This window comes from Arctopsyche grandis, chromosome 8, assembly GCF_051622035.1.
Source record: "Arctopsyche grandis isolate Sample6627 chromosome 8, ASM5162203v2, whole genome shotgun sequence".
Taxonomy (NCBI): Eukaryota; Metazoa; Arthropoda; class Insecta; order Trichoptera; family Hydropsychidae; genus Arctopsyche; species Arctopsyche grandis.
In genome coordinates, this window is record NC_135362.1 from 14,268,092 (window position 1) to 14,282,921 (window position 14,830).

Below are 14,830 nucleotides of genomic sequence, written 5' to 3' on the forward strand. Positions count from 1 at the left end.
AGAAGTTTCGATATTTTTAGAATCTCTGTTAGTATTTATCTCTACACACTCGGTTGACCCCCTACGGTGTGAGAATCCGCACTCACAGTTGCCGCTCAATCAACTTTTTAGCTCTACATACCAATTACATATAATATGTTTGTGCCTTTTTTCGTTTTTTCAAAAAATTAATATGAAAATTATCAAAATCATTTTTAAAACGTGCAAAAAAACAATATTTGAAATAAAACAAAAATGACGAATGAATTCGGATGTTTCCATTATTTTTATACATATTTCAGAAATCCTCAAAATAATGATGGCGATTAAATTCACATACAGTTGTAACATACTTAAGCTTCCTTTACATAAAGAGCTTATCACTTTTTTATATAATTTAATCCGGAGCTTAACGCTCTTCTTCGGTAATGCGGCTTTCGCGTGCTTGTACTACAAATTACTTCAAACGTGTCATCATTAACGATAAACTTTTTTTCGTATTAAAAATAATACGAAAAAAGATGATAATAATAACCCAGCAATTTCAATTATACCGACTAAGCTTTTGAGTGTCAAAATAGGTCCTCAAATCCGGTCGACAAAGGTCGGATTTAAATTTAGTCGCGAATCGTTCGGATAAGGACTTGGAAGTGGCTTTCCGCAGACCGCAGACTAAATTGTGTACAAAATGATCACGTTATTAGTTTTCGAGCGATTCTGGCGCACTAGGTTTCGGGTTTTGGGTTTTGATTTAAAGGCCGACAAAGCCAGTTCGGAAATCTTATGCCGACGGGCGTCTCCCAATCCCGGATAATCCGAACCTCGAGCCGCACTTTCAAGTCGTCGCGAAATGAATTATAGTTCACTATGTTGTATATATTCTCCATTATATTGTATATAGCTCCATTTGGTACGGATTCGCATTTATAATTACGTGAGTATATTGCTGAAGACCACATAAATATGTATATTCCGCATATTATGTAACTGACTTTTTACGAGCGCAAAGCATTAGGATTATATCGCACGGAAAGTTTCAACATTTCAAAAGAGATTATTTTTGTTTTATTTTATACTATTATAATTAAAAGCTATAGGTACATACAACTTTTATACATATACATATATATTAATTGTATGTACTCTGTATTATACGCATTGATCCATATAATATGATTTAAATGCACGATACTTTATTTAAAATTTGAATGTAGGACATATTTTTCATCTTTAATGTAATTTAATTTTCCAAAATTTATATTAAAAATTGATCAGCACCTTACACTACACTTCATAAAAATAAAAGTTCCCTGTAGCATTTTAACGCTCCTAATGATAACGTCACCATCAAAATAATTCACTCAGGTGCGTTAAGAAGTTCAAAATAAATAAATAATATGTACCTATATAATACAATATTTTATTTAAATTTATATTTTTATCATGATATCATTACAGGTTTCCCCAAAGCAACATCTATTATATATAAATAATAATCCGGGATGCGAATCCGGGGTCTCTACATGCTTGGCATTAACGCAACCACCGAGCTGTAAATATTACTTACACTGATATGTCATGAATTAGTAATTAGAATATGTAACTACTAACTAACATGTAATGAATTAGTAAATTTTTAACGGTAAATCGACATGTTATATTTGAAATTGGCGTAAGTCTACTTTTCTTCACTTCGAGAAATATCTCGTAAAACATTAAATAAAATGTATTGTGTTTTACAATATTTAAAAATACTGGTGGACTGTAATACGTTTATTCTGCTTTTCCGAGATTCTGGACATATCATATTAAGTGATAACAATGTACGAATTAAGTGAAACAGAAACAGTGATTTTGGAACTGAAAATTAAACTTCCGCCGCTTTCAAATATAACGGCTCAATTATATATTAAACCAATGATTCATTCAAAGCTAGGTTTTAGTATAAACATGTAAATACTTTTCTAGTTTTTTACATGCATGTGCCGTAAATTAAAAATTAAAAATTAAACCAGTGCCGGTTTTAGGGGGGGCTAGGTCGGGCGGTGCCCGAGGGCGTCAAATAAATTAGGGCACCACACGATTGGCCAAAGGCGCTCTAAAATTTAAAATTAGAGCGCCAAAAGCCATACAAAATTTTAGATTAGAGCGCTAAAGGCGAAATTGTTTTCTAAGAGTGTTTAGAAAAAAATGCCCGAAGGCGCCATTGGGTGTAAGGCCGGCACTGATTTATACATATAAATCCGAATATAAGCAGTTTTTAAAGACTTGTCCGTTTTGAATTAGTCCGCCGTGGAGAAAATTGCTTTGTATATTTTTCGTACGCTCTCCGACACTATGAGAGCACAATTAACCTAAAGTTTGCAGACTTTTCGCTCCTTACTTTCCACACTCGACACGAATTCACTCAAATGGGTCTGACGACGAGACAAAAGGCTGTATCTACCGACCTGCATATACATACATAGGTCGACCGGAGTGCCTGAACCACTTTAATTTGCTTTGCCAGTCACGCTTTGGGTTACTCCTCTCTTCATCCTCCAACTGGCGATGTACCTACATATGTAGTTGGTTTTGCAAAACTTGGGACCGACTCGAGAAAGATAATAATGAAAAAGCCCAAAGTTCAACAATGAAAATCGTTAAGCTGCTAGTATTCAGGAGTCCTCTTCTTCGAGAGGTCTGCATGAATTATTCACGAAAAGATAACTAGCTATTTTTTTCCCATATACTTCCGTTTAAATTGACAAAAAACTGAAGAAGATTAAATTTTTAATCGCTACCCTTTCTTATGAAAAGGGTGAATATCTGATTTTGACACGTGATATATTAAATCTTCACGTCTCGGTTAGTGACGGAGAAAACGTTGAAAAAACACGATCGATGCTCACAAGAGACAATACTGAATTTATATTTTTTTCCAGCACACTTGAAACTTGAAATTATGGATATATACATATGTATGTATATATATATATATATATATATATATATATATATATATATATATATATATATATATATATATGTATATATATATATGTATATAGGTACATACATATTTAGTATATACATACATATATATGTATATACTAAATATGTACGTATATATACGTACATACATATATATTATATATATATATATATATATATATATATATATATATATATATATATATATATATATATATATATATATATATATATATATATATATATATATGTATATATATATATATATGTATATAGGTACATACATATTTAGTATATACATACATATATATGTATATACTAAATATGTACGTATATATACGTACATACATATATATTATATATATATATATATATATATATATATATATATATATATATATATATATATATATATATATATATATATATATATATATGTATATATATATATATATGTATATAGGTACATACATATTTAGACATTTTATTTTATTTTAAAACAAAAATCTTCAACCGAAGTATAATTACGTAAATTAATATTCCATTATATCAATATATGGAATCTAGATTTCAGTTTATGTGTGGATAAAGTGAACTGATTGAAACATACAAGTACGCGTTTGATTTTCCTTTTTTTCCACAGTTTTTCCAGCATTTCCCGAGTCGAATCGCGTCGCGCAAAATGACATGGAAATGGAAAACCGCACGAATGCCCGTCGAATAATCAATCAATCCCGAGCGAGGTGAAAACGGGAAAAACAGCCGAGATAAAAAAAATAACATAAATGTGTGTGGACTGATTTATTTCAGAATTTTTTTTTCGTTCGGCCACAAAGCGATTAAATTGTTTTCGTTGGTCACACGATAATTTTTTCGTAAAATAAGGTACTTCAATATTTTTAAACTAGTAATGAAAGTTTGTATAAAATTATCACTTTTTTTAAATTTGACTTATCTAAATAGATAATACGAAAAAATATAATAAAAAAGTACTTAAAAAATTGATTTGGAGTAATCGCTTTTGTACGAAACCCTGTCCGGGATAATTAAAAAGTTTTAATTGGGTTTCGGTTCTACGAAAGCAGAAACGTATGTTTATATAAATTCGATGCGTACGGAATAGAATAAATTTTTTTGTGTTAAAGTTAAATTAATTATAGTGCTAATTGTAATTAGAATTTGCTTCTGATAATAAATTTTACGGCATTTAAAATTTCCCGAATCTATCGTTGTATAATCTCGAAAGTATAATACATAAGTACATATTAAATTTACGATTAAATTAATGCAAAATTGGAACTGCTCTCTCACTCTCTCTCTCTCTCCTCAAACTTGTAATTTGAGTTCGATGCAAGATGGTGTGTCGCATAATATTCAATTTAACTTTGAAAATATTGTGTTCGTTCGCTATTCAAAAGGTTCGAAGACCTCTATAGTTCGAGTGCTTCGCAACCAGTACCGGTCAGAGCTAGCCCATAAATTATATAAATTTCCTCTGAATAAATTTCAACTTTTGGGATAGAACCGAACGCCCTACTCCACCCACCCCATCATTTGGAAATGCCTCCAGATATAGACGAAAAATACCTCGAAAAATCACCAGCATATATGTATGTATGTATGTATGTATCGAAATATCACATGAAAATGTTGTGTATTTCAATAAAAATTTAACCTTTATATTGATATTTAAAAATTCATTATCGTAGTTGTCTTACTTGTGTGTATAGTAATATATTGCGTTTCGATGCATAAAATATACGAACACGTCAATTTACGTTATACTGTTGTCGCTAAAGGTCAAGCCATTATTTAGATTAAATATCACCGGTTGAGTATTTCAGATAGATTTTATTTTTATTTTCGAAACGGGGAATCCATTTCATTATGAAAACATCAATCAAAACGTACTTTATGAAATGAATTGCCTAAATATAACAAATAAATAAACGCTCAGGATGTACAATGTACCTATAAGTACATACAATGTATGTACATACATATGGGTAGTTCTCGCTTTTTTGGAGACTTTTGATTTAATTGGTTTTTCCAATAAATATACTTTTTTTTCCTTTTGAGGAAAAAAAGTTTTTTTTCCACAGAATCAATCGTACGCGGCACGTGTTTTTATTTAGACAGTTTTGCACATTTGCATACAAAAAAAACGCTGGCATGCATAGTCGGTGCCATCTCAATCTTCCCAAAACGCACCCACTGGAGTATTTTCGGTGATATTTTATCCTTATATTGACATAGGTTTGACAGTGATCTATGTGTAACGATGATTCCCATATTTGAAGAAATGTAGGAGAAACTTGTCAAAATCGTACGAATTAATAATGACATGAAGAAAAGCCCTACCCAACTGGAAACCACGAGCACGTCTATGCCATACAATTGTGTGTTTGCACCTGTAGGCCACTTTTAAAAAATGCTTTTGCCCGAAAACACTCAGGTATTTGAAACATCCACTGCATCGAATCTTACAAGAAATTCTACTGTTATTCAACACTACTTTGTCTCTTTAGGGATGCTGATTATTTAAAAGCAATACAAAGTCATATTTTGTAAGCAAATCAGTGTTTTGAGAGAAGCGATTGTGTTTCGTTGTTTTAATTGATTCCGTTTTTTGTTTTCTTTTCTTTTTTTGTCTTATTTTAATTAAGTGTATCTTCTTTTATTGTATAATGCCAAAACACGGAAATCAAATGAAGTGAAATAGACTTGGATTATTTAAATATAATAAATTTTGAACAGTATGGGTAGATAATAATCTCTAAGCAACTTAAATTATCGTATTTAATTGAGGTTAAATAGATTTTTTTTTATACGATATATACGAATTTAAGAACGCTTTCGACTCAAAGAAAAAACACTTTCCCTACTGTGCTAAAAAATCCGCTAGCCACTGTGCTAGACTCCAAGCATCCGGCTAATAATGTGTGTTTTAAGTTAAAATAAAGCAAAATATGCAAGGTTGATAATTATAATTAGCAATAATTGAATAAATATGAAATCAGTGCAAGAAATAAAAATAAAAAACACGACTGAAGCAAAGCCATGTAATTCCAAGGCTGATATCAATCTCACGCTGACCGTTTAGCGCGGCGCGTACTGAATTCCCCCTCTGTCTAGCATCAAGGTTTTCATTTTTTCAAAACATTGTTCAATTGATCAATGTTTTCATTTTGTAATGGCATAATTGCAATCATAGAGGTTTTGATAAGGAATGATGATATATCTTGAAGACCCTGCATTTGATATATTTAGATAAATAAAATAAAATTCCTGGTCACTATCTAATCTAATACAATTAAAATTAATACTATCTATGTAAGCTTAGATTTTTTACATTGTACATACATATGTATATACATACATATGTACATAGTATATAATAATATATCTCAAAAATATAATAAGTTGTGAGACATTGTTGTTGAAATTTTTGTAAACAAAACCACCATTATAAATGAGATGTTATACTCGAATATTATTTAATATGTTTCCACACGATTTAATACACTTAATAGGAAAAGTGTCGTCGATGAGTGATTATAATTGTGAAAACTTTATAAAATGAACGTAAAGCACTCCAGTTCACTGATCACACAAATATATAATTTATTTGTTAGATGTGCTCTTTTTTTTTCATCTTAAGATTCTTCTTTTCCGACTTTGGAATGAAGGGGAATGGATGCTGGGGAGAGAGAGATCCTTTCCGCACACGCTTCCATTATAAGTTAAGCTCCTTTGGCGATATTTTTTCCGACAGAGGCCGGCTTACAAATAATTGGGAAAATAAATTGAAACGTGTCGGGTTAAAGATAACTTTCAGACGGGTACGTACGCTGGGAGGTCTCTCGCGAAACAATCTAGCGAGCAATCGACCGTCTGAAAAGCAATAAATAAGTGAAATTGGATTATTTTTCTCTGTAAAAATTTTCGTTTGAGTTTTCGCCGACGAATAAGTCTCAAAAGTTCACTCTTTGACGCCGCGCGCGGTTAACTTTTTAATCGCAGCTTTCGTTATTTCGCGTTAGTAAACTCTGACCTCGATTATTGCCAGCCCAAGAATGATTCCCAGAAATGTATTTTTACAATTGAAGCAAAAAATCCATTTCAGATTTATTTTAGATTAAGATTTTAATTCCTTAATATGAAGTATCTTCATACTATACATATACATACATGATTTATTGTGCTAATATTTTACTATACCATAACTAGCTCCTTACTTTATGTCCCTAATAATTATGTACGTGGTAGACATCATTTGATGATTGTACCTCCTGCTCGCACAGATCTTATCGAATGGCTCCTATTGCAAGAGCTATACGACTTCTTTATGAAATCGTTGTTGCTGAGCCTAAATGTGATATTTTCCACCTCAGTTAGTGCAGGTTATCGGAGATTATTTTAACCCATTTGTCTGGGAGCCTGCGCTCATCATTATTTTCATAATTTAATGTGATGTATGAGCGGAATTCTGACTTTCTCTCTTCTATTTGGACCTCGCAGGAATTTTTTGTACATACATATTTGTGGCTGGTTCTTATATATTGGTGCGGCTTTTAGATGCAAGACATTCCCTACTTTGTATATTTTTATATCATTACTTTATCTGCTATTGTATTTTTGTCTGTGTATATATAATATATATATATATATATATATATATATATATATATATATATATATATATATATATATATATATATATATATATATATATATATTTTATTTCTCTCTTCTCTCTGTATTTTTCGACTATTCTGGCGCATTAGGGACTCCTGTAGTGCCACAATGGTCCAAAATTAAACCTTAATAAATAAATAATTTTGTCTTGACTTTTAATGTAATCAAAGGAAAATTTTATATACATTTTCTGAATTTATCTTTGATTCATCGATATATATGTATATACTATTGATGTCAAGAACAATTTCAGCATTTTCTCATGAAGATATTTCATATTTTAGGCACTAAAAACCCTATATATATGTACATACATATGTATGAACAAATATTATTTTTATTGGATCCAGTTAAATCTCTGATCGCACGCAAATAAGAGATATTTTCATTAATTTTTAATTCAAAACTTCTTATCCTTATGTATCATTTTTATCGTATTGAAATATCTGTATAAATTTATAGGTATATTTCTCTAGTAAGCTTTCTGTCTTGCTCATAAATACTGATATATGTATATATGTAGAATATTATGACCCCAATGTGGAGATAATGCATGAAAAATTGACATACATCGTGAAAAGAAAAATATTTGTTATTCGAAATTAGCATAATATTTCCCTCTCGTATCGCATAATTTATCTTCGGACTTGTTTTGACGTAAACTTCCAAACAGACGCTGCAAGCAAAAGACCGTATGCAAGTTGTGGAGAAGGACTTTTTGGAGTTAGTTCACAGTGGAGAAGTGGTAGTAGTAGTAGTAAGCGGTCAGAGTCGTAATAAATCTTCTACGTGGGTATTTATCTAAGTAGAAGAGAACGTTCTATTGTTGAACGTCCAACAAAAACCACCACCACGCGAACTCGAAGATTTATCTCGCGTCATTTGCAAAATATGAATATTAATTATGCAAAACGACAATTAACACCATTCATTCCCTCACACACTTAGTTGAATAAAAAAACATATTTTAATTTTTTGTTTTTTTTTTTTGCAGGTGCGTAGTGGGGCACGGCGAGTCATGGGGGTCGGCGCGGCGGGGGCGCTATTGGCGCTGATCTGGGCGTGTTGGCTGGGGGCTCCGGGGGCTCCGGGGCCCCCGGGGGCGCAGGCTGCTCCTGCTTGTCGCATCTCGGAGTTCCCGTGCCGCGCCGGCCGTTGCGTGCGACTAGACAGATACTGCGATGGAGTCGACGATTGTGGAGATGGTAGCGATGAGCCCAGATATTGCACAGGTACTATTATACAATAAGTTTTTTTTTTCGTTGATATACAACGGGTGGATTTTTAAGAAAATATTAAATATAAATTGAAAAAAAAATTTAAATTGACGATACATTATTTTTTAAGCTCCGAAATGGTTTCCTTGATTGTTCCGATTTACTGAGTAAGGTTGGTTTCAGGGTCCCAGTTACATAGGTATTCTAAACACGTTGCACTCTTTTCACTTAATCTTAACGGGGAGCTGAATGAGGATGATTTATTCTGTATTTCCTTACATCAATTCAGGACTGCCATCAGGAGAGTCTTGATTGATTGATCCATTCTATTTTTATTTCTATTATATATTCTTTATCCAATTATATTATATCGCTTTATGTTTATCCAATATTTTATCACTTTATGTTTAATTATGCATTGTCTTATTTAGTCATATTTTAGTTATTATTATTTTCTTTTTCATTTGTTTGTCTATATGTACTAGATATATTATTTATTTTGTATAAAATCTATAATTGGGCTCAGATGTTATTTTGTTATATTTATTCTTTATTTTTATGAATTTCTACATCTGATACCTGCTGATTTTTCAATAAATAAATAATATTGTAACATAGAGACTATGCGGTTGGTGTTCGTCAACCAATAGTTTACTAGCACTGATCACCTGAGCGCACGTTCGCGCCAAAAAGGCCTCGGAGTATAGACAAGCCGTATACAACAACCAATAAGGACTTGCGACCCATCGACCGATGATTTCTCTGTGTTGAGAGTACACCCCATGTATAAATATTCGGCGGATTTGTTCCGTCCTTCATTCGGAGATGGCTGGTCGAAATAATAAACCACTATTCACTGCATATTTCATTCTTCACTTCCATTCTACAATAGATTCTACCTAGGAGCAATGATCAATACGGAAGTCAGTTCCGAAATGGAGATAAGAAGAAGGATCGAAATAGCAAAAACTGCCTTCGGCAGCATGAAAAATGTTTGTTATGTTGTCGAAGGTTGTGTTGTCGAAGGTTGTCTATGAAATTGCGTTTAAGAGTCCTGCACTCCTATGTTTGGTCGGTGTTGCTGTACGGATTCGAAACGTGGACACTGTTAGTGGCATCCATGAACAGGATAGAGTCCTTTGAAATGTGGTGTTACCGGAGGATGCTAAAGATCTCGTGTAAGGAGCACGTAAGAAAGGAAACAGTCCTCCAGCTTCTTCATAAAAAGAGAGAGCTTCTTGACACGGTGAAGCGCCGTAAAATTGAATACTTTGGCCACATTATTCGCGGCCCCAAAATATCGCCTTCTACGAACAATCATAGAAGGGAAAATAGAAGGCAAACGGTGGCTTGGGAGAAAGAAGCTCTCTTGGCTCCGGAACATCAGGTCATGGATGGGACTCGAAAAGCTATTTCGGCTTGCCCATGATAGGGAAGAATTCGCACGGGCCATAAACGATGTCTGCCCATGGTAGTCGCCTACGTCTGAATACGGATTCGGCATTAGAAGAAGAAGAAGATTCTACAATACAAAATATCTGAATTTAATGTGTCATAGAAAAAAAACTGGTTGAAATTGTTGAAAGTCTGATAAATTTATAGAAAACTAGTACAATCGCTAACATACATACATATGTACATATGTATAGCGATTTTCAAAACTTTCGTTAATACATACATATGTACATACATATATGATTAAGCGTAGTTTTACGTCAAAAGCTCAAATAGGCAGTATGTAAACATAAAAAATGCATGGTAAGTAGTTTTCTCTTCCCTAGTGCTACTGTCCTTATGTGTAGTAGCACCAAACATAGTGATGCATGGTTAAGTACAAGGATTATAAAGCATGCATACAATCACTGTTTAATGTGCATATAATCCGTAAAGTAGATGAGAACAAAGTACACTAAGTCTTGTATTGTTTCCATCATCATCAGAGTCTATAATTGCCACAGATGTACATATAATATAATATACCGTATCTTTGTTTAAGCTCATAGACTTAAGGTCCACAAATTAATCATACATACATACATACATACAGTTCATTAATTATGAAAATTCATTAAAAAAGACATTTCATTAGTTGCATCACACTTTTAACTTCTCATTTAGTCATCTATTCGTGTAAATTCTCATAAAACGTATTTGACTTCTATATAATAAAAATAAAACATCCATATCATACGTCAAATATGATTCATATGTCTCAGAGCAAAATTTTGTTCCTTTATGCAATTATAAAGCTAAGAATCTAGAGGAGGTGTCTTCCACGTTTCGTTCATAAAGGTATGTAGACGAGCGAAAAATGAAAGTTTCCTTAATTAATGTGAAAACTTGGCCCACAGGTTGCCCCTTCAACTCGCCGCCCCAGTGCAGTCCAATGCTACCGTCTACGTCCCTGAACACCGCACGTCGATAAGAAAGCAAACTCGTGTTTGTTAAGGATCGCGAGGAGTAAGCGCTCCGAAGACTTTTCCAAAGTTTCACTCGTATTAAAACGTGGAATTGTTAAAACGTTAGCGAGAGACAGAGAGAGAGAGAGAGAAAGGCATACGAGTTGGATATCAAAAGGTTGAGAATTAAAACGACTCGCACGATTTTCCGATCACAGGAAAAAGACAGAGATTTAACGGAAAAGTTCCTGGGATGTATTATATGGATATAAATATAATATTTCTTCCACAGAATAATTTTACTTGATCTCTATATAATAGATATTACACACATAACTATAATAATAACTTCCTCGGAACACTTCAAGGATAATCGAGAGCTACCCAATACATACCTATACATACATATGTGTATTGTAAAAATCCATATTATTTTTATTCTGTATATTTGTATTAGATGCACTTTAGTTGGGAAAATTATCTTTGCTTAAGTACAATAAAAGCACCTTTGTTATAAAATGGTTTCCATTACGTTTCCTTGTTTCCACAAAGGAAATAATCCGAGTGACAAGCAAGTCTGTACGTTTGAAGTTTTGAGCTTTCAAAGTTTATTTATTCAAGTAGGTACATCAATTGTGTCATACATTAAACAAAATTACTTCCTTTTCCTCGTTATAGTTATTGGATTAATCTTCCAAAAGTAAACTTTTATATTCTATATCTATATTTTTTTATTTCAATGAAAATGATTCACTTAAGTTCTTCGTTTTTTGAAAAAATTCACTTAATTTCAAAGAATCTTTCATCACCTTGCACTTCAGTCGAAAATTTATTCTTTCTGGAAGCTTTCAACCCTTGAGGAAGCTTACTTTCATATTTTTCTTACACATACACGACTTTAAAGGAAATTTACTAACGAGTCACGTCTGCTAAAATTCGAGGTTCCATTATAGATCTGCTACTACATATGGTCGAGATCAGGTCCCATGGGATATCAATTTTGTGTCTAGGTTCTTCAAATAAAAAACTTTCTATCGCTTTTTAAAACGCATAATATTTCTGTTAAAAAAATAAACTTAAATCATATTGAAATTTAAATCCGAGTTTTAAATTTAAATCTGAAATTTAGCCCGATTAACTTTATATAAGAAAATCTATTGTTTTCACTCTGTCCAACCGACAATATTCAAAATAAAGGGAAATTTGAGAAAATTCATGCTTCACCCCTCACCACCAATTATAGTGAATTATCAAAAGAAGCGTTTCAAATTAAAACGACCGCATTTACGGCCGAAAGTCTTCTGGCTCAGCAAATAATTATTACAAACTTTTCTTTTAAGACAAACTTCCGCTGACGTGTTCACAAAAACCCACCCCAAAGCCGAAGGGGTGCGCTCGTGAAATGGGACGGGTAGGTTTTGGGATTTTGTCGGATCGAGATTTGAACTCCGTCCCATGTTGCGAGACCGCAACTTTAATAAGATATGATTGTTGTTAAAATTTAATTTGCATCTAAAAGTGAGTTTACTCTCACACGGTGGAATGAGGCTGGAGGGTGATCACCGTGCTTTTTTTTTGCTTCGGTCCAATCCACATCCCCTCTTTTCGTCCAATGCGCGTAATGGATGAAAGCTCTCCTGGCCCTGGGGCGAAAGTGTATTACAAAACATTGCTGAAAAGTTAATGGCATTTCCGCTCCGAGTGTACTCCGCATTTATGTATGGGTTTGGAAAGTTAAAAAGTATAATTAAAATTGGAGGAAAACAAACGCAAAAAACCAAATCGCAAAGTTTTCCCAAAGAAGGCGAAATAAATTATACAAAGAAAATCGCTTTTGTGACATCAGCTTACCTAGCATAAAATATGACGACTACAATACGGTGTTTAATTGTTATTACCTGTTTTAAATTATTTTTGCACAAGATTTTAAATAATACCTAACATCAAATTTAATCTTATAGAAGTGACATTTTTTCAATAAGATTCTTATTTTATTACATTCACCATTTATTTTTTTCCTGTCGGTGTGTCTCTTTTTTATGTTCTATCATACTTTTTAATGATATTGAAAAATTTTTGTGACACATTTTCAAATTTGTTCAGTTTTTATTGGCTGCGGTGGAACAAATAGAATCCTTAATGATCAAACTTTACCGGCTTGGTAAACTTTCCCGAGGCTTACATGGCGAAATATACTTTTCAAGGACGAATTTAATTACGTTACCGATTTTGTGTTCCAGAATTACGAAAGAATAAGCCCTTTGTGCAAATTTGAATCGAAGTTCGCCAAAGTGGAGGTGTCACGAAAACGAACAAGTTTTCAAGATAAATTGAATCGAGGCGAGCTCACTAACCTACCAAGTGCCTACTTGCAACTTTTCTTCAAAAAATTTTAGCCCAGATTTAAAAAATACCTTTCAATACAATTTTTATTTATTTTCTAGACATTTTTGTACTTTAAAACACCTGTAAAAACCAACGCTTATTTGGTTGAAGATAATCAGTGTTTGTCTAGAAAAGTTTCATATCTGAAAATGCAATCACTGGAGCACATTCAGTATGCGCTCCGACGTGCCGAAACGTCGCTAATCCCGCGCCGCCCTGGTGCGACCGCCTTGCGAATTCGTTCAGTCATTCTGTTTGTCATTTGTTAGAGTTCCGTTCCGGTTCCCAAATCTGACTCCTTATACACCGGCGCTTTCTATTCCGACCGCAATCTGTTCGGCGGTCCGGACATTTCTGAAAAGCTACGTGACGGCCATATTTAAAGCATTCGCGGACGAAAGCTCACCACCATCACTATCCCCCAAATTTCTCCCAGACACCCTTCTTCTACTGAATCCCAATTACAAATACCATAGAAAGGGTGCACACACAAATACAATGCACCCTTATTTTAGTGAATGGGAATTTCCATCTACTTTCGCCTGAAATTAATGTCCTCACCCCAATTAGGACGACCGCTGAATATTATTTCGGAAAAGCAACCGTTCAACGAATCCCTTATATATACTCATATTTATATAAAATTTTCCACTACTATGCTGAAAAAATATAATTTAATAAATGTAAATATTCGCGATAATTTTCACCTTTTTGATTTTTAAATGCTTTTTATTATTACTAAATTGTGTTCACAATACATCTTATATCTATTTTAATAGCTACTGATCTACTGATAGTTTTCTATTTTACGATTTCCGTACAGGAAACTGCCCAAATATTGCTCAAAACTTCCCAAATCTCGTAAAAAAAGCATTTGCGGCAGTTATCCTGATAGCGATTCACATTTTGGGATGTAACCCGTTTACCGGTATTTTCATTCCCGCAAGAAGTCCTAATAGAAGTAATTCGATTCCAGTAATTCAAAAGTCGTCAAAAGATGCATATTTGTGTATATATGTACGTATAGTATAAGGAAATCGAATAATATATGAAAATTATATAGCCCCAGTTTTCGTCATATACATATGTACATATATGGGTATTATATGTATTATACAATAGCTTGAAAGCTCGTGTGTATGTTTCGGTCTATTATGAATGGCAAACGCCCGACAAAGA

General features: G+C 33.0%; 1 protein-coding gene across 1 annotated transcript in view; it reads left to right on the top strand.

The window, feature by feature from the left end:
• Nucleotides 1-4,237: 4,237 nt before the first annotated feature.
• LOC143915848 (uncharacterized) overlaps nucleotides 4,238-14,830 on the top strand; it is a 39,817-nt gene continuing 29,224 nt past the window's right edge. The window contains exons 1-4 of the mRNA XM_077436669.1: nucleotides 4,238-4,407; nucleotides 6,614-6,794; nucleotides 8,324-8,443; nucleotides 8,645-8,882. Coding sequence (XP_077292795.1) covers nucleotides 4,238-4,407; nucleotides 6,614-6,794; nucleotides 8,324-8,443; nucleotides 8,645-8,882 — 709 coding nt within the window. The remainder of the gene's footprint in view (nucleotides 4,408-6,613; nucleotides 6,795-8,323; nucleotides 8,444-8,644; nucleotides 8,883-14,830) is intronic.